The 20,667-nt window shown below is 36.6% G+C and overlaps 1 protein-coding gene across 1 annotated transcript in view; it reads left to right on the top strand.

The window, feature by feature from the left end:
* Nucleotides 1-6,006: 6,006 nt before the first annotated feature.
* Nucleotides 6,007-20,667, top strand: part of Faf2 (Fas-associated factor 2) — a 46,727-nt gene continuing 32,066 nt past the window's right edge. The window contains exons 1-5 of the mRNA XM_067115993.1: nt 6,007-6,135; nt 11,577-11,717; nt 12,485-12,737; nt 15,971-16,154; nt 18,575-18,844. Of these exons, the coding sequence (XP_066972094.1) occupies nt 6,076-6,135; nt 11,577-11,717; nt 12,485-12,737; nt 15,971-16,154; nt 18,575-18,844 (908 nt within the window). The 5' untranslated portion in view covers nt 6,007-6,075. The remainder of the gene's footprint in view (nt 6,136-11,576; nt 11,718-12,484; nt 12,738-15,970; nt 16,155-18,574; nt 18,845-20,667) is intronic.

Consider the following 20,667-nt stretch of genomic DNA (forward strand, 5'->3'; position numbering starts at 1 on the left):
GACAAAAACAAGAGCATCCCGTTTTCTCTCTCTCAAGGAACGCAACTTCTACCATACAATATTTCCGTCTTTTTCTCCCTAACCATTGTTGTCTCGATTTATGTACAATCACCACTAATTGCATTGCCATGTAAGCATTCTAATCATGTACTCATAATGTTCCACCGAATCTTCTGTATCAAATTGTATGTATGTTTCTGTTTGTGAAGAAGCCAAACGTTTCGCCATTTCACATATATTATGCTACTGCATTGTATTCATTAATCTGTCTCGAATCTCATGCAATTGGCCATATGTGGAATTTCATGGCCTTTCCATTGATATATGTTTTATCATTGTACGTTAATTATGTCTCTCACAATCGCCATCTGTTTGTCTGCCGACAAACAAAGATGTCCTAAACATTACCTCTGTTTTGCCCTGTCTGTGTGTAGATGCTACTTTGCGGCTCACACCAGCCAATAACAACTTCGAAGATTCTGTACATTCTTGTTACGGACTGCTCTAAGAGCAAGAACCCGTGCTGGCACAAGGCCAGCTAAATCTGAAAGAACAACAACAACTATACATTCACTTACGGGCTGCTCTCAGAGCAAGATCCCGTGCTGGCACAAGGCCAGCTAAATCTGAAACAACAACGTACATTCGTTCAGTAAGGAACCACCAATAAACCAGTCAACACCCAGCCAGTATATCAAATTCAAATTCAAATTCAAAAATTTTATTGATAATTTACATCAAAAGGGAAGTATAGTGTTCCTATATCTTCCCTTTCCCAATAACTAAGTTATTCTATTTTAAAATACAATATGGTTTCCCTTACATTTTTTAATAAAATCAGTTATTTTATTATTATTAATTACAAAACATATTTGTTCATACAGATCTGCAATGGAATCATTTCTGATTCCATCAAATTCTTACATTCCATATTGTAATGATACAACTTATGACTTTTGTCTTGCTTACAAAATTTAGGTACATTTTTGTCTTTATTAAATTCCCAATAATACTTATATCCCAATCTAAACAACTATCAAACAAAGTAGATCGTTTTCCATAAGTTACATTTGTTCCTTCAGAAATTTTCAAATTGATATAAACAACTACTTCCTTTTTCCAGTAATAGCTTAATAGTTAATATCTCATTTTGATTTCTAACTGATCTTGACTCTTGATATTATTAAGACTTATTAATTAAAAAATATCACTTTCATATTTTTCTGCCCCTGTTTAGCTAAATTATCTGCAATATCATTATAATATATATTTACATGGGAAGGTATCCATATAAATTCAAATTTATTATTATTTAAATGAATATTATAAACCAAATTTCTACATTTATTTACAACAGATTTATAACGAGTTCCTTCAATGATTTTAATGCACTTTGACTGTCTACAAAAATAAAAATATCTTTCCTTATTAGAAACTGCTTTTAATCCTTTTTAATTCAGAAACAGTGCTACAGTTTGTTCCTTCTATTTTAAAACTTTCTTTTTTTAACTCACATTTTCCATTTTCGGTAAACACAATTTATAAATCCACATTCCATGTTCACTAACCGATCCATTTATGAACAGAATTAATCTTTTTACATTTATTATTTTTTCTAAAGTAATATTTTAATTCAATAGTATCATACTCTCTCTTTTTATAAGCCAGTATATCACTCAATCCCGTCCTTACATAATTAGAAGTTAAGGGATTTTTTTTTAAACACCGCCAATCGGTAATTGAGAATTTTTGGGAAATTTTAATGATTGATTAACTTTACTTTAAGTAAGATAACAGTGTTTATGATCCTTTTGTGAATTTTTTTTTTTTTTTTTTGATTTTAAGAACTGGTTGCCTTTATTTTTTAGTTATTACTGAGATAACTCAAACACTGTACCGTTACACTCAGTGCTTAAGAAAGTGTTTGTCATTAATGAATAAATGACCAGAAAGGGGTCGGCACAAACTAAAAGGGTAAGAACTCCTGTTTACACGAGAAGTCAAACCAATAATTTAACCATGGCTAGTGGAACACAGTCAACTAGCTTAGACTAGGCACACTTGGGATTCAATTCATGCCGTTGATTACAAAAAAGGCAAAATAATCATTTATAAATGTACGAACAGGACCATTAGGAGGATTGTGGAAGGAGCCCTCGTCACTTTAAATGACACCCTTGAGGGGAATACTGGCATCATGGATAATTTACTTTCAAGTGAAGAGATTTGCAAAAGGGCCAGAATTAAGAACTTCAGAAATGTGTACTGCCTTCTTCAATCTGATAGCGTGGATAACCACCCTTCGCCTGTTCCAGTCTGTAGATCAAACTACCATTGTTTATTGCTTTCCCAGCTTCCAGAGTAGCCTACTTGGGGTCGATTTGAGTTTTCCTCTGGGAAGAATAATGCTGCTGTTTCAAAGGTTCGTTTTCGTATTTTATGCTCTCTGGTAATTTCCCTATAATTAAATAGGTTTTTAACTGGAAAAGAATGGTAGATTCATAACTACCTTGTCTAATTCACTCTTCTGTATCCTATACCCTTCTTGAAGTGTGTGCAAATTATCTGATTTTTTTTCGTTGTAATTCTTACGTGTGGTTCACTCGTAAAGCCATTATCCATCATGTGTTCAATAGTATCTTTTACAATATCATTAACAAGTCTGTATAAGGTATTTGTTAAGGCAGACGGTCTTAGAACTTTCACTGCTCGTGTGCCTAAATTGGGTACCACAGTAGTTTTCGAAGTCCCAATTTGTCCATTTTCTTTGCATATCTAAGATGTTTTTTATAGCAGTTTTCAAAATATCGTTGTTCTTACGTAGAGCTCTTGTCCTATTACATCTAGTCCTAGGGTTTTACCATAATTCCTTTAGTTTTCCCATTAATTTCTTGATATCTTTAGAGACGAAGATTTTTGCATCAGAATTTAGTTTCATTCGCTCTTACTGCTACAGCAAAGAGTTTTCTTCAAGAACCTCTGGTATTAAGTACTTTTCCTGCATACTGTATTCAGGATGAGATCAGGTTACTAAGGGATTCAGAGCCGATGAAACATGGTTTTTTGGCAACACCTTTTTATCAAAACATCAGATAAAGGTGAAAGTTGGCAAGTGTATATTTTATAACCCTACCTAATTTTTGCAAGTATTATTTAGTACCTAAGTTCAATAGTTCTGGTACTTATCAAAGTAAAAGTGAGTTTCCTATGCCAGAGCCATCAAAATCACAGGTAAGGGTTTTTAACACAATAGTGACGTTAACCTATGACATCATGAGGCTCCACCCACAGTGAAGAGAAGTTTTTATATGGGGAAAGCATCTCTTCACTGTTGCTCTGCCCACTTGCCGATGACATATTCACTAATTGATATTAGCAAGGCCAAGAGAAAGAGAATGTCTGCTCACATCCCCCCAAATCCCCCTTGTATGCGGAGTTTTGTCTACCTTTTTATTGTGTCAGCAGGTAAATTGCCGTAATGAGCAGGTACCTCTAAGATATGTCATCGCCTACATAGTTGGCCTAGGTGGGAGGCGACTCCAGCCAATTGGGTAGACCTTGTGTCTCTTGCCCTTGGATATTAGTACCCATCAATGATGGCGAGCAGGATTTGTCGTCGTCCCCTTGATTGCATTATCATTCTCAATAATTTTATTATTATTATTATTATTATTATTATTATTATTATTATTATTATTATTATTATTATTATTATTATTATTATTATTATTATTTTGTGGAGGTTTCATCGCAACTTCCACAGCAGTTGTTGGGACTAAGTTGTTAGCTTGGAATTCTTCCATTTTCTTGATATTCGTATTGTTTCTACTTAAAAAAAAATTCAGTGCATGTAATTCATCCACATAACGAACCAGTCTATGGCTCATTTGTTAGATCTGCATCTATTCAGGGCGGGAATACAAAAAGAAATTCTGTTTTGTTTTACCTCGGGGTTTCGACACTATTGCCTTTTATTTGCAGCAAGTCAGGAGTGGTCACTAGAATTCAAATGAAAAGCAATGATACCTCATTTCCCTCAATTATTAAAGGTGTAAAGGTCAACGCCATTGTTTTATTTCAGTTAATGTAACCCATTGCTATTTTTCTTCGTTTTTTTATATATTTATATCATACAGCTCTCTAAACAGCGCTCGTATACTCACTGCAAATGAAAGGTAATGGTAGGAGTCAAGATTTTGAGGCAAGCTATTATTTATTTAATATCAATTAAATTAACACAATTTATATTGATATGCATGTAAATGAAAATATATTGAAATCAATTTGAATGAGGAACATATTGTTATAATCATTGTGTTTTAATAAATATGTTTTAGATGCACAAATAAAACTTCTAACACTATACATAATTTATTTACAAAGTATCTTCATTGTCACTCTCGAGGAAGAGGTCATCATCCCCGTCCTCATCGTCGTTAGCGATGTCAATGATGACTGGTTCCACGCTCTCATGGATATTGTCTGACTTCCAGTACTCCTCAATATGATGGGATTTGTCTAACAGCTCCTGCCCACACTTCTGGGGTGACCACGTAACTATTGCCCACTATACAAATAATAACCTATTCCATATCCTGCTGGCATTATCGAATTTGTTGAAGCCTAGACTGTGTAAGCATATCCATTCACCGCCCACCTGGTGGATGGGTGGAGTCTCATGACGTCATATTATGTTTACGTCACGAATTGTTCTAGGATCCTTGTCTGTTATTTTCTCGGTTCTTGCATCGGCAACTTCATTTTACTCTATAAATTCAAAACTATCGAACTTACGCACAAGATAATAGGCTACGTGCAAAAATTAGGCAGGGTTGTAAAATAAACACTTGCCAACTTTCACCTTTATCTGATGCTTTGATAAAAAGTTGTTGCCAAAAAACCGTGTTTCATCAGCTCTGAATCCCTTAGTAGTTTTTGATTCATTTACTTTTCTTTTGTACTGTGTCTTTTTCTCAGACCCCAGGCCTCATATGTTTTCATTTGGTTTTCCCTCTACTATTAATTTTCCTCTTATTGTATCTCTCAGTTGATTTTTTCCTCAGGCATGTACTTTGTTGTATTTTTTGCTTTTTTTGCGTACTTGTTTTTGTTGTTATTTTGCATACAGTCGTTGTTCTTGCGTCTGCTACCATTAATTCGCTTCTGTTCGTTATGTATATAGCCTATTCAGTCTCATGCTCTGCATCTTTGGTTTCTTTCCCTTTTAAGTTTTGTTCTGTTCCCTTATTTCACTTATTCTTTGCGAATTTGTTGAGAATCACCCCATCTGGGGGACTGGTGTTCTTTTTGTTTCTTATAATAGTCTTTCGTATTTTATTCAAAGCAATGGTTGGGTTTAGTCTATTTTGTTTCTTTGCTGGAAAAAAATTGAAGTCTGACGGGTTGAATCTAATTTTGTCTTCTGTTGTGGTTACTATTTTGATTTTTTGCACATACAACTTCTCGGTTAAGGAATGAAAAAAGTCAAACTCTTTTTTGGTTTCTCTGCTCTACGTTTTTTCATCATTCACATTAAATGGATCCCATTTAATAGTGTTCAAATTAACTTTCTTTGTAATGTATAAGGCCATATTTCATGTAAGGCTATCATTCCAATTGTACTCAAGTAGAACTGCTAGAGTTTCTTATTCCTCTCTTTTGGTATTTGAACAACATGCCCTTTGGTGGTCATTTTCTCTCCATGCTCTTTGTGTTAATGCACACCAAAACAATTTTAAAGCTGTATATATTTATAAACTTTGCATTTTGCGTCTAACATATACCTGCTTTCTGTGTTGTGTTCTCGACTATGACACATTTTCAGTTTTTCTGTATACAGTCCTAATTTCTCCTCCCCTCTTACCTTTTCCCCTCACAGAATCACACAAACCCTTTATTAGCTTTGAAATTAATTGTCTAATTTTCCTACTTTGATTCAGTAATACAAAATATACGTAATAATTGAACGCGAGATGCCCCATTTGCTGATCAAAGTCGGAAGAAGAAGAAAAAAAATTCTTTGTCAGTTCCTTTCGTTTCTTCTTCCTAAGCGACCTGACAGAAGTGTTTACAATCATGGCTGAATATGATCGAGAATTGACACCAGAGCTTACCGAGAAAATTGTACAATACCAGGTAAGACTGTAATAGATATTTCGACATGCTGCATAAAGTGAAATAGGCTAAAAGCTTGATTGGAAAGAAAATTGTATTTTAACGAATGGCTGACGTGTTATAACCAAAGCTTCAGTAGCATGCCCTACGGTAGCCTGTGTGATGAGCCTTGTCAAAGTGGTGCAATGAACAAGGCAGAAACGATCATTTCGTTGTCTTTTTCTCGTGAACTGTATGACTTTTGTGAAATAGACCGTCTTTTAAACAGACTATTGAATTCTGATTAGAGTACAGACTAGCCAAAGCTACGGTAGGCTAGCCAATTTGGTATTCTCGAGCTTAAACCAACCTTGAACGGCAGTCTCTTAATATTGGTCAACGCATGCCGCCCATACATGTAATTTAATGTCAAGGGCATAAAATTGTTTCTGTAGATGTTATGTGATTTTCTGTAAATTGGCCGACTTCAAGTAATATGCATCCAACCTACGGCTGCCTCTATGCTACTAGCCTACTTAAGTTAGGCAGTAGTCCAAAGCTTAATTATCGTAAAATAATGAAATCATGGTAGGCATAATGCTATGATACTTAAATTCCTAGCCAAATAACCTAGGCTACATAAACCATAGCCTGTATTGTTCTGATGGTGGGGGAAATCCTAAAACAGTGCAAAGCACCGGTTAAAAGTAGAACATGTATAGGCTGAATTACAACATGCTTAGTAAAAAGGCAAAAATAACCAAGTTCACAAATATCAGCAGTAACAGTCACAATAAGACACAAGGAGAACTCTTCACTTTCTATTGAATATTCACAAAATTAGGAAAAGCAGCTGTAGACCTAGATAGTGGGCTAACAATGTTCAGTTACGGTATATGACCTGTCTGAGTCTTCCCTCAAACAGTGAATGGTCTAACCTAGCCTAACCTAATTTAAAGTTTTGCACAACCAGCTGTTTCTTCCCAGAACACTGGTTCCCATTCATTCAAACATATTCATATCCTAAAAATAAAAATTCACTGAAAACAAAACCACAGGCATCACTGAAAGCATTATGCTCAAGCCTGAGACACCAGTGTTTTGACCCACCAAACATGTTGCACTGAACATTACAGGTAGCCTTGGTTTTTGTTTAGGTGTTTATTGGACTGGTCGAAGGTATTGCTCACCGTTAACAAATATCCTAAATGATTGGATTTGACATTTGGCATTCTCAATATATTTTTTATGAACTATACACTGAAATCATTTTCTTCAATGGTGAAAGTCACAAAATGTCTGTTCCACCCTGTTGTTTTGCATGACCCACCTTGACCTGCCCATGTTCATTGTTTACGTCAATGAAGTTTTAATTGAAAACAAAATTGCAATATTTCCAGAGGTTTCAAACAGCTTGTAATTCTTGGTGTACAGTCACCCCATAAAGTATAACTTTATCTTGAAGGAATACATCTAAACCTAACCACTTACCCTGTGATTTAGGAAAATGGCTACCCCTCAAGAAAGACCAGGTATGAGGAAAGGAGGAGTTTTATAATGTCAAATTTTTTATTGCTGATTTGTTTCAGTGAAAATACAAAACATTTTTCTTAATATAGGAGTGTTCATGGTGCCAGCTGGAATTGGTAACAAGCTTATTAAGAAGGTCGTTAATTTTTGGCAAGTAGGTGAGTGGCAGGGTGATGTTGGGTGTAGACATCTTCAGTGTGGTTGAACTTCTGACTTCCTCTGTTGAAGCTTTTTCTCAGATCTTTTTAAGCATTTTGTTGTTGATAGTGTCTGATGTTGAGACTTATGTTAGCCTTACAAAGGATACATGGCTATTATGGTGAAAGCAGTGAGACTGTGAGCCAACGGCATTGATATCAGGGCCAAAGTAGATGTGTGGTTGCTTTATTCACCCTTGTCTCTTGAGTCTTACTGTCTTTAGTTCTTTTTGCAGGGGCCAGATTTGCAGAAAGATTGGGTTTCTGTGCAATGGATGAAGTATGGGATCAAGTGCAAGATGGGGAAGAAACAGTCAGCAATATCCTCAGGGGCCTAATACTTTTCTCTTGACTCTGGCATCACTGTTGTTTGAGTTTATGCATAGGACCTCTGCTTCATCTGTTGGGGAACCCTGTCCAGTACCTTCAGGCTTCCCAATCAAGCAATTGGATCAATATACACACTTCTTGTGGTGGGACAGGTACTTCTTTAGTGGCATCCCCTCCCCCGTTCACCTGCTACTGTCATTCGTAAAGCTGTGATGCTTGGGTTTCTGTTGAAGTCCTTGGAGTACCTGAAGGTATCCTTTGGAGCTACCCTTCTCTACCTTTGTAGAATACTTGTCTTGGGCTAAGGGGTCTGCTGATGATGTTCCTGCTTTTGCAGTCTTAGCAAAAGACTTTGTTGTTGCTGGAGATATTTGCAGTACTTATGTGTTTCGGTAGTACAGGACTTCTTCAGATGCCCATCTTCTGGAGATATTTGCAGTACTTATGTGTTCCAGTAGTACAGGACTTCTTCAGATGCCCATCTTCAAGTTGTTTTCTGTTGTAGTGAAGGACTAGTGAGAGGCAAAGTAAGAACAAGGTGAAGAAGCACAGGCATGCTCTTTGTCATCCTCCTGCACCTCCAAACCTACTTCTTTATGTTCAATGTGTCTGGACTGTCAGAAGAGCAGGAATAGGGCCCACAGGTATTCTACCTGTAAGGAGTCCTAATAGAATTCTCATGGGTGTCACTTTGTTGAAGAGGGGCAACAGACACCATTTGTGTGTGAGGGTTTGATATTGAGTTGTATGAGCATGCTTGTGATCCTTCACCTTCCTGGCTTCTCAGGAGAGGAAGAAGGGCCATTCTGAACTTTTCCTGTGCTGTTTCTCTCCAGAGATCTAACGGGAAGAGTTAGTACTACTTGTGGCTACAAATCGTCTCAGTTCATCAGAACTGGTTCATGAAATCCACGGAACAAGCATGATCATTCACATGTGTATGGTATTGGGAACTGTCCCTTCGCATCTTGGTTTTAGTTACATGCTTGATCATTCACCTGTGTGTGGTACTGAGCCTGGTCCTTCTTACTCATCTGTCATGCTTGCTTATTGTCTGTGGTTGCCTACTTAGACCCAGCACTGACCCTGCCAAGGTTTTACCTGTTACAGAGAAAGGTACCTACCTGCATCTGTGGATTGTGGTTCAGAATATTTGACACCACAATCCTTTGTGCAGTTAAGATGACTGACCAAAATGTCTATACCTTCTTCACTTGTATAGGGTCCTTGTCATTGTGCTGGGATCCATTAGCACCTGAAGGTCTTATTAGGCTACCTTTTGAGCCTGTACAACCTGAGTTGAAGAAGCACATGGTAGAAATCACTGGACTCAGTCTTGAATGTAATGGTCCTCGGGAAGTGACTTTGGCAGTCTTTGTGAACCCAGTCTTGTCCATCAAGAGAACTTTCAGGTTTGCACCTAAGGCAAGACTGTCATTCTTGCCTCTGTGGTAATTGCCTGCCTCTACACATCAACAGAGGTGCATCATGTCTGAGGACTGAAAGACTACTCCAAATTCTGTTTAGAGCAGATTTCTTTCTCAAGTGACAAATCAGGAGTGATGGTGTCATACCATGGCTTCCTCTTAGGCTGTCTCATGGTTGGGCTTGTGGCTGAATGCAGCAGACTTTACTGTGACAGGTGGGTCCTCTGATGAAGAAAGGGTTAAGTAAAAGAAGTTGGTATTAGGTGTTAGGATCTGAGCTTATGTTCCCACTGTTTTGCTGAACTGTTGGTGATCTTTTTTCGAGAAGGTGAAACTTTATTTATGGCCTTTTCTCAAAATAAGCTTCAGCTGAGAATAGCTTCAACCTGTGGAACGACTGGTGTTGGACTCCTTGTTCTTGCAGAGGGGCAAGGTTGGGGTGGCAGTGGAGAAATAACATACACTGTACTAATAGTTGGGATGCCCTATTCCACCATGTAGTTTCCTTCAAGGGTTCTTTCAGTCAAATCTTCAATGTTGGGTACACATACAGCATCAGATAGGAAAAGTTTAGTCCTTTGCCAAACCTGATTGGGAGTGTGGCTTTTTTTTCTTCCTTGAGAAAGTGTCATGTGTCATTGTAACCCTTTTGGGTTGTCTCTCAGACCCCAGCCCAACTGATAGGACAGGGGAAGAAGTGGAAAAGGAATGCTGAGGTAGTTGGCCCTCCTCTTTAGCTGCTCTGAGTTGAGACACCTGTCTTGCCTGTGGGCAGCATGGCAGTGACAGGGGCCATAGTCCTGAGTAATCTTAGTCCTTCATGATGGGTGCAGGCTACCTTTCATGGACTATCCCCCCACAGTTTTGATTGCTGATCATGTTTACAGCCTACTTAGCCTATCAGGATTGCCAAAAGCTATGGCTCTGTCAGCAGAGGTTAGAGCAATGGAGAAAACCATGCTGGAAGTCATAGATGACCACTCTCCAGGCTTTTACTTTTGTCTTGGTGGAGAAGTCAGCATGGGGTTGGAAACTGGTTACCATCCTCTCCCTGTAAAAGAAGTTTGTTTGTCATATTCCATTCAGTATGGAATCCCCATGTCCATAATGACTTCTTTCAGAGAGGGCAACCTATTGTTATCTGTAGATCTGAAGGATATTGATAGTAGGGCCCCTTTATATGTGGGTAATAAGTGCACCCCTGAAACTGCAAATAATTGCAACCTTATGCAGCAAAGTACTATACACATGTCGATCATACAAACAACCAGTTTATGCCCATATCAATCTTATATCCTTTATAATAACCATTGTTAGGTATATATGGCAAAGAGTGATAAAAAAAAATCATGGATACAGTGGTTCCTATACCTGTACAGTATACAGTAAATAAGAAAAAGTTTAAACAAAGTAAATGAACAACTGGTGATTACATATGAACAGTATGTAGCACTGATTGCTTCCTCCTCTTGTTTTACAGTGCTCCAACCAGATGATGATGATGATAATGTACAGTGCCTATGCTAATGAAATCATGATTAATGGTGGCTTGGGCACTGAATTCAAGCTATTGACTGCTATTTTGATAGTTTTTTTATCACTTGCTGTTTTGGTGCACACAGTTTGGACACAGGGTGAAATGCTTACTGAATGAAAAAGGGAGGGTCTGCAGATAGGTGGGCGGGTAGTACAGTACTGTGCCACTCAACTATTTTTCACCATTCAGCTACTTTATTAACAAACTTCAACGATCAGTGCCAGGTAGTTCCCAGATTATTCTTTTACAAAAGACTTAGGTTTGTGTATTTAATAGAAATGCAGATCATTGCACTCGCCTTCAAGAGTGCAGCCTCCTCCTCTTCATATCTCTGACTAATTACCAATAGTTTATTACTTTCACAAATCATTCAGTTGAACCATCGTCACCAGATAACACTTGATTGCTTTGCTATACAGCATTGGTATGTAACATATTATAACTTGAAATCTTTTCCCACAGGAAGTAACTGGCACAGAAGATTATAATGCAGCAAGATCACAATTAGAAAATCATGCCTGGAATTTAGAGGCAGCAGTACAAGACCATCTTGCATTGAGTGATACATCACCGCCTACCCCACAGGCATCAACATCATCACAGGTTTGCTATTTTTTTTTATTTTATTTTCCTTGCAAAGAATCTTTGGTATTCTATTTGTATGCTTTAAAGTTATTGAATGCAGTATTTCCAATTACTATATACTGTATTAATTTTCCATGTGTTAGTTGTAGCAAATGAATATGCCTTATTTAATCGAAAGAGGATTTTGTGTGGGAACTTTCTGAAGCACTGAAATACCAAAGGTACAGTATTATCATCAGCTTAGTGAGTCTTAGCCAAGGATATGTAACAAAAAGGTTTATAAATGTTTTGAAGAAATCCATCTACTGAAACATTTTTCTTTGTAGTGATTTGAAAATAAATACATTAACTGTGCATTATGTTGAAGTGCTTTTTCTTTCAGTAGTAATTTTAGCAAATTGAAACCTTGAAATTTATGCAAAAAACAGAAACCAGATTGTAAGAATTGAGCCATGACTCAATTAATGTGCAACAGGACACTGTATTAATAGAGGGATAATTTTGTAACTGTAAGCAGATTTCCATTTATCATAAGTTTGTGGAACATAGGCAGTGAGAACGGCAGCTAGCAAGACATCTCAAATGTTTCTATAAAATTATACAGAAGGATCTTATAGTGTTTTGTAGAAAAATATTTTAGAAAAAAATAGAAGTCTGAAAAGTACATTTTTTTATTAGGAATATCAAATTGAGGCTTAATCAAAACAGTGTGTACAGTATATGTGAATTTATTATATATCTGAATTTTTCTCTTATTTAATTTTATTTACATTTATTTTAAATAGGATGATCATGAACATCATAACTGGGATGCAGTAAACAACAGAGGATTAGCAAATGGAAGAAATGTAGATGAGGAAAGAGACTCTGAAGAGCGAGAAAACCTCAACAGAAATTCCAATCGAGGAGGTGGTTTTCTTTCGTCCTTATTTAGGGGTGGATACTACCTTTTGACTTTACCTCTGAGACTCACACTGTCTTCGCTGACGTCACTGTTCTTCTTTGTTTATAGGATTGTGTATCCTTATCCTCGTAGATGTAAGTATTAAACGAACATACATGTGAATCGTTGGCTCTAACTTTTAAGTGAAGAATGAACTGGCCATTGAAGATTGAATAGTATTATGTCCAGCTCTATGTCTGGTTAACTGATGGAATTATGAAAACTTGCTTTCAAATGGGAGCCTATATTCCTCTGTACTCTAACAATACAAATTCGTTTTGTACATGTTATCTGCTGTTGGCAAATAAAAATAAACTATTGACATATCATAACCAGCAGTGGTTATTAAGTGAAGTTGAGCAGTCTTATGGGTAGGAGAGGGTCTATTTAACATTTGAGGTGGTTTGCTTCATTTCAGTGATGTCCAAAGTCCAATCTTTAGAATTATAATAAAGCCAGAATATATTAAAACTGGAAAACTCAGGATCTGGGATAATTCGGAGGCAAAAAAGAGCTTTGAAAAAATACATACTTCAGATGCTTCTAATTTAAGAACTTATGGTTTATGATTTTTCAAAGTTACAGTTGTACAATAGCAATACACTCATTAGGAATTTAGAATTTTGACCTGTTCTTGCACTTGAGACAAGGGTTACAATATTACACGTTACTGAACAGTGGCAACAGCCTGCAGCATCAACGTTACCATGCTCTCAGTCTTGTAGCAGTCAGACAACCAAATGTAAACAGCTGGGAATGTAAGCAAATGAGTAATGAAATGGAGTTTTTGTAGTCTTACTAAGTTCTGGTAAGAAGAAAAAGGGGAATGTAGTTAGTCTAGAGATGAAACTCAAGGCCATTGCTCATCAAGAAGAAAAGCTAGTAGTAATGGTTGCAGGTGATGATCTTGACTGTCTGTGAAGCATAAAAAGCAAAATCTACAAAAAAGTAAAATCATCATCAATTAATTCACTGATCATCGCAAAGAAAAGTGCTGGGCCAATTGACAATATGGAGAGATCGAACACAAAAGCGAATTCTGCCATGCCTCCTGGTTATGGACTCTAAGAGAAGGTTTTTCAGTACGTTTAGAAAGGCCAGCCAGTGATCCTACACAAAAATTTACAGCAAATTGTTGATAGTTTCAATGCTTCAAGAGGTTTCATCATTTTCATAATTTAGGGTTTGCTGTAAAGCCTCAAGTGCTATGCTATAGTTGCCAAAGCTTTCAAGATGGCCTGAATAGGTTAACTGTCTAAAAGAAAAGTATTTGTCTGAACAAACATTTTAACACTTATGAAACAAGCTGGTTTTTTACAAGTATGGCAGAACGTACCTGCATGTATCAGGAGGACAGTGTCATGATTTAAAGCACTCAAAAATTTTGTAGCACATATTGCATGGAAAATGTTACTAGGTTTAAACTGAATCTTTTTTTAATCTACCACTTAGAACCCCAAGTATGTGAGCAATCAGATACTGTTTTTTATTATGGAAATGAAAAATAGCTTGGTTATAATCCCCAGTCCAAAGAGTATTGTTACAAAAGGGCAACCCATTAAAGGTTATTCCAATTGTAGGTATTGTTGCAGAACATCCCCAATATCTGAGCAGCAAGTATCCTGATGTAAAGGTGGTTTGTTTTTTCCCACCAAACAACTACACTCATTCAGTCAGTGAACCTAGACATGGTAGCTACATTCAAAGATACCTCTCATGTATTTGCCTGCTGTTGGATCAACTGAATATGGCTGAACACTGAGAATTTTGGAAAATTCAACATACGGTATTAATTACTATTTGGGCATACAGTGTATATGAGTTCCTCATTGGATGGGTTGGTATTGTTCTCGGACAGCACTCTGCTGGGCCCGTGTTTGATTCTCCGACCGGCCAATGAAGAATTAGAGAAATTTATTTCTTTATTTCTGGTGATAGAAACTCATTTCTCGTTATAATGTGGTTCGGATTCCACAATAAGCTGTAGGTCCCATTGCTAGGTAACCAATTGGTTCTTAACTACGTAAAATAAATCTAATCCTTCGGGCCAGCCCTAGGAGAGTTGTTAATCAGCTCAGTGGTCTGGTTAAACTAAGGTATATATGGGCATATATGAATGGTGGGGTTTTGATGAAACAAATGTAATTTTTTTAACACATTACTATACTTATTTCATGCAAAATCTTAAACTGTATATATATGTGAACTTTCACCCCCCGTCCCTGCTGATCTTGCAGCTTCATTTTCAATTTATGTGAAATACTAGTACCTGTAGTTGAATTTGGTCCAGGTAGCTTCTGCACTGTACAAACGATCTTCTGTATGACTGTAGAATCTTGGGACATTAAATTGTTGCAAAGGTGTTAGTAAGAGGCAGCATCTACAAATTTACTGATTTATTCAAAACCACAAACAGAAGGGTCAAGGGCTCTTGCGAGTGGAAATGTAGTGCATGACATGAGGCGAACAAAGTAGAGATTGATACAGTCTACTGTTTACTTGAGAATGGAGAATGGTACATAATTCTGTATACAAGTTGTGAACAGAGTTCTGATAAATATAGCTGGAAAGCTGAAATTGTATTGCTTCTATTAGGAATGATACATTTGACATGACATGAATATGAACAACAGTATACACAAAAATGATGTATGATGTCGGCTGGTTTTCTCATATACTTGTGCATAGCGCATATGTCAAGAGATACTTTTTTGAGGAGCGGATGCTTGCAGGGTATGAGTTCAGACGGCCAGGTAAGATGGACAATTGTGTAGGTCCGTGGGGGACCCTACAAAATTACTATGAATTTGGATGGATTGATGGTTTTGCACTACATAACTGATATTGTGCTATAATAAGTAAAATTTTTAGCAGAATTAGCAGTATCTCTCCATTATTAATATTGATGGGGCATTTAAGCATGTAATAAGCACCTTACATGAGGGATCTTACAGACATCTGGAACTGTTAAAGGTGAAAACACTTCATGTTCAGATAATTTTTAATTTTATTCTTCTCAGATGCAAGGCCCTTATTTCTGTTGAGAATGCTGTTTTTCCTTCCCATCCAGTTGGTACATAACGTCTGCGCTGCAGATGGTATCAACGAGATGGGTCTCATAAAATGTTGCCTATCTGCTAATTACCTGTACTGGTTTTTTCATATTTAGCAGCTATGCAGCATTCTTTTGATCTATCCTAACTTGGCATTTAGGCATGAACAGAAATAGAGGTTGTATCATTGACACAAAGATGTATTTGTAATTAAGAATGCTTAAATATTTTACTTCTCTAGATTCATGTTGACCAACATTTACTTTATCTTCCAGTAACAGATCCTCTTGGGGATGTCCTTTCCTTTATTGGAGAATATGAAAAAGAGTATGGTCTACAACATCCATCATTTTTCCGTGGTTCATACTCTCAAGCTTTAACACATGCTAAAACAGAGCTTAAGTTTCTTCTGGTTTACCTACACTGTGGGGACCACCAAGACACGCCAGGATTTTGCAGGTAAATTTTTTTGGTATATTCTCTCTCTCTCTCTCTCTCTCTCTCTCTCTCTCTCTCTCTCTCTCTCTCTCTCTCTCTCTCTCTCTCTCTCTCTCTCTCTCTCTCTCTCTCTCTCACATATTTTGGCTGCCATATAAGATGAAGAACATAGAAAGATTAAAAGTACTGTAGTACACTTAAGAATAACCAAACTAATACTGCATATTAGACACCTTGGATATCAGAGGCGGCTAGAACATATCAGAAATTGATTGTTGATTAAGATATTAGTTAACTAATACAAAAAAGATATTCCAAAGTATAGATAACATATTCCATAGGAATATATTTACCTTAAGTACTGTACTGTATTAAACTAAGTATGGTGGATGAAACCTCAAACTAAAAAAGTTCAACACAGTCCACTGGGAACTGTCACTTATCAAAGGCCTCATCTTGGAACCGATTCCCAGCTGTGTATGTGAATAGTTCCATTACTGGTCAGTACTAGAATAGGTTAAAGATGTCAATATACTCCTGTGATTGGTTTAATATCCATCCAAATAGCTGCATATATGCTGTCTTGTGTCATTGGTAATACACCTACCTTCCTTTTCCCTGCTCCATTTATTACCTTGATATATTTTTTAACAATTTCTAGTTGTCAAATTGCTGTTCCTGTAATCTTTTTGTAGTTTTTCCTCACTAAATTTACTCACTGATTGTTTTTTTCATTGCCAAACGGTCCAGTTCTCTGAAGTGATATTTCCATGTCTGGTAGTGTTCTTTTTGAAGTGGATTTAACAAGTTCACAACATCCAAAAATAGAAGAGTATGAACATGATGATCCACCTATAACTTTGCCAGCCTCACAGAAGCTGTTTAACAACAGTGGATTGTTTTTAGCATCTTAGTATCTTCACCTTAAGAACTTAATTTTGCTCTTTTCCAAGCATCAGCTTCAAAAGTCTGTTTAGGAGCTGTGTTGTCATACTACCGAACAATTGTCATAGTTAATTGATTTCTGTGTTTGTAATACTTCTGTAATACTACTTTAAAGTACCTGTGTTGTCAGTAGTTCTGAATTGTATTGATGTTTATGTGTAAGTTTATTTAAATTTAATTGTGTATTGAAATCAGTTTGACATTACAAACTTTAATAAAACGACTTATTTTACATCAATCCAGCTTTGTCAGAGTGTTTCAGTGTTTCATATTTCCTTTTCTCTGTTGTAGGATGATTAAAGATAACTTCACCAAGAGGCTATTAATTTTGCATAGATTAGGATTGCTGACCTTCTTTCAGCTTTTCCTTTGAGAATGGTCAAACTATAATAATATTACTCTTTGTCAGGCATGGGATTTGCAACCATATTGCTTAACAAAATAACAGTTTTTCTTCCCTAACAATGCTTCTGTTTTCGCAGCAGAATTGTGTGCAATAGGATCAGTTCTTAAAATTAGTGAACATATACCATTGCAGAAATTTGTAAGTTTTAGTGACTAGAAGTGCTACAGAAACCCTTCAAAGTCATAACCCAAAAGAATACCCTAGCGCAAAAGGGAACATTTTCACTTCACAGATTATACGAAGGAGGTAAAAATGTAGAAATGTGTTGGAATTCTGTCCATATAGGCACTAAAGGAAATGAAGAAGCCAGTACCAAGCCAAAGCTGGAACTGCTGTGACCAGATCACAGTTATAAAAATTAGTAGTTACATAACATCTCAGAGGCCCATTAGAATCAATAAATGGCAGAATATATTTGATGAATAGCCCACATGATCCAGTTCTATGTGTACAGACTGTAGAGTAACACTAACAGTTAAAAAGTTTTGTGTTGATGTCTAAGATGTAGTTTACAATGAGTGTCAAGTTTTGGAAACAAATAAATCAGTTATGGAAATTTTGTCAGAATCCCCATCATTTTCAGTGAACCCAATTATTAAGTTTTTTAGTTGTAATTTAATAAGAAGAATCTGAACCGTATCATTAGTAAACATAAATGCTTTTTAGAGCTAAATAAATTAAGCTCATTCTGGTTAAACTACTTGATAACTGCAGCAGTCTCAATTTCATGTAACATTGTACAAGATTACAGTAAATGCAAAAAATCTGTATTCCATAACTGCTTCAGCACACACATCCAGCCTCCGTACTTCCCTGTGCCACTTATGTTGGACTTACTTTCCTCTAGTTTTTCAGTGCTTAATTTTCTGCTTGATAAGATGCTTAAATTGTAGTAAGTGTCTTTTATATTTAAATTTTTGAGAGTTTGTATGCATAGTGTTCATCTTTTCTTTTGGGTGACGGGTTTTTAGTCCCTATAGGGGCTGCTGCTTATGGTGTACCTTGGGTAGCCAACCAGTTTTGCATGATTTACACAAAAAGCTCTTTCATGAGTTAGTATTATAATACTATGTATTTTTTCTTGAAACAGGACTACGTTGTCAGATAATGGGGTGGTGGAATACATAAATAGCAATCTGATATTTTGGGGATGCTCAGTCACCACTGCCGAGGGCTACAGAGTTTCCCAAGCTTTAAGAGAAAATGCATATCCTTTTCTGGCCCTCATTGTTTTAAGAGATGGTCGAATGACTGTCGTGGGTCGTTTAGAAGGACCAATCCCTCCAGAGCAGCTTACTTCCCAGCTCCAAATCCTTGTAAGAGATAATGAAGCCTATCTTGTAGTGGCCAGAGCAGAAAGGTATGTATTTTTAGTTTTACAGTACAAGAAAGATATAGTATATGTAACCCAGTCTAGTTGAAACAAGTTCATGATCAGTTGCTACAGCCTATATTTTAAGTACAAACTATCATTAATAGACATCTGATCATGAATTTTTGCTTGTACAGTGGACCCAGTGTATTTGTGGTTCTGAATTTGCAGCTTCACCTATTCATGGATTTCTCTGTGGAACATATATACACATTACTGTATTTGCGGAAAATTCACCTATTTGTGGTATTTTTCACTGGGAAATATTTACTGTATTTTCATATTTTTGTGACTAAATGTACTTTTTGTGATAAGACTAAAATACTCGGGTATAAGCATTTTTAGAGGGCTTTTTGGTGTTTGAACTATCAAAATAGTCAGTTATAAGCATTTTTAGAAGGATGCCAAGTATTCACGGATTTTAGCTGTTCGCGGGTGGTTGTGGCACGCATCCCCCGAGAATTCCGGGGGTTGACTGTAATTATATTAATGCAAAGCACTATTTCATAATGTCTTTGTAACTCTTTATTAGCAGTCAATTAGACCCTGCAAACTCATACACAGTTGTGAAGCATGATTTTTGTGGCTTGTTTGAAATCTGAGTGGGTTTATGGTTTGCAGAAGAATTACAAATACTGTATATAACATTCAGTTGATAAAATGAACTTTATTTTGTCATAAGAAAACCATTACATAGCCCATTTCATCATGAAATCATATACAGGCAGTCCCCGGTTAATGGCGAGCTCATTTAACGGCGATCCGGTTTTATGGGGGTTGTCTAGTGATGAAAATCTGCAATTTTCGACACCGAAAATCACCGATTTCATTTATCGACACCAATAATTGGGTATTGGTGCCGATACATACCTAATAGAGGCGCCGATAACCGAAAATTGGCGCTTTTCGGCACCGATAAACCCTAAAAATTGGCGAAAAAGCCCTGAAAATCACCGATTTTCAGTTAGCAGCGATTTTCGGTTATCAACACGCCCTCAGAACGGAACCCCCGCCAACAACCGGAGACTGCCTGTAATCATAAATAATGTATTTCTGTGAGAATATTACATTTGTTTTGCAGAAAGTGCATACAGTATGTTGTTATTGTACAGCTATGCTCTTAAGTTATACAACATGATTGCATAGGATTTCGTTCAAAATCCATGAACTGGCAATCTAACATGCTTCATATTTATCTGTTGTTTTAGGGCAAAAACACGATTATTGCGTACAATAAGGGTATAATGTGTTTCATAAGAGTGAAATCTGTCCTATATTTCAAAACTTTAAGAAAATATCACTTGTAGCCAAATTTCGGAAAAAGTTACAAAACATTTTCAAAGCTTTCGTTAACTCGTCACCAATGTATTTGACAAAAAAAGGCCTCATCAGATCTCAGTTCAAATGTTGGAATAATAAAAAAAAAAAAAAATTTTTCATAACATTAATATTGCTTTCAATGCAACCATAAAATTTGAAATAGTCCTATTTGATTGTTTTTATGCCTCAGGGCTGGAAAAATGTAAATAAGTAAATATGAAAGTATTACTGTAGCTAGAACACATCCACCAATATCAACAGTGAGCGGAGCATGTGTGACGCAACCATTAGAGTGGTGGCGCAACATGAACCACCTGGTTTACAATGAGTAGCGACAATGAAATTATCTTGAAAACATTTATTTTATATTTGTTAGAGGAATATTTGGATTTCCATAAAAATCGGGTTTTGACGTAGGAAAAACCTATTTTCGGAGTCACTCTTGAGTCCTCAAGGAGTTACCCCCCATGGTGTGCCAGCATTTCATGGTG

This window comes from Macrobrachium rosenbergii, chromosome 14 (genome assembly GCF_040412425.1).
Source record: "Macrobrachium rosenbergii isolate ZJJX-2024 chromosome 14, ASM4041242v1, whole genome shotgun sequence".
Classification (NCBI taxonomy): Eukaryota; Metazoa; Arthropoda; class Malacostraca; order Decapoda; family Palaemonidae; genus Macrobrachium; species Macrobrachium rosenbergii.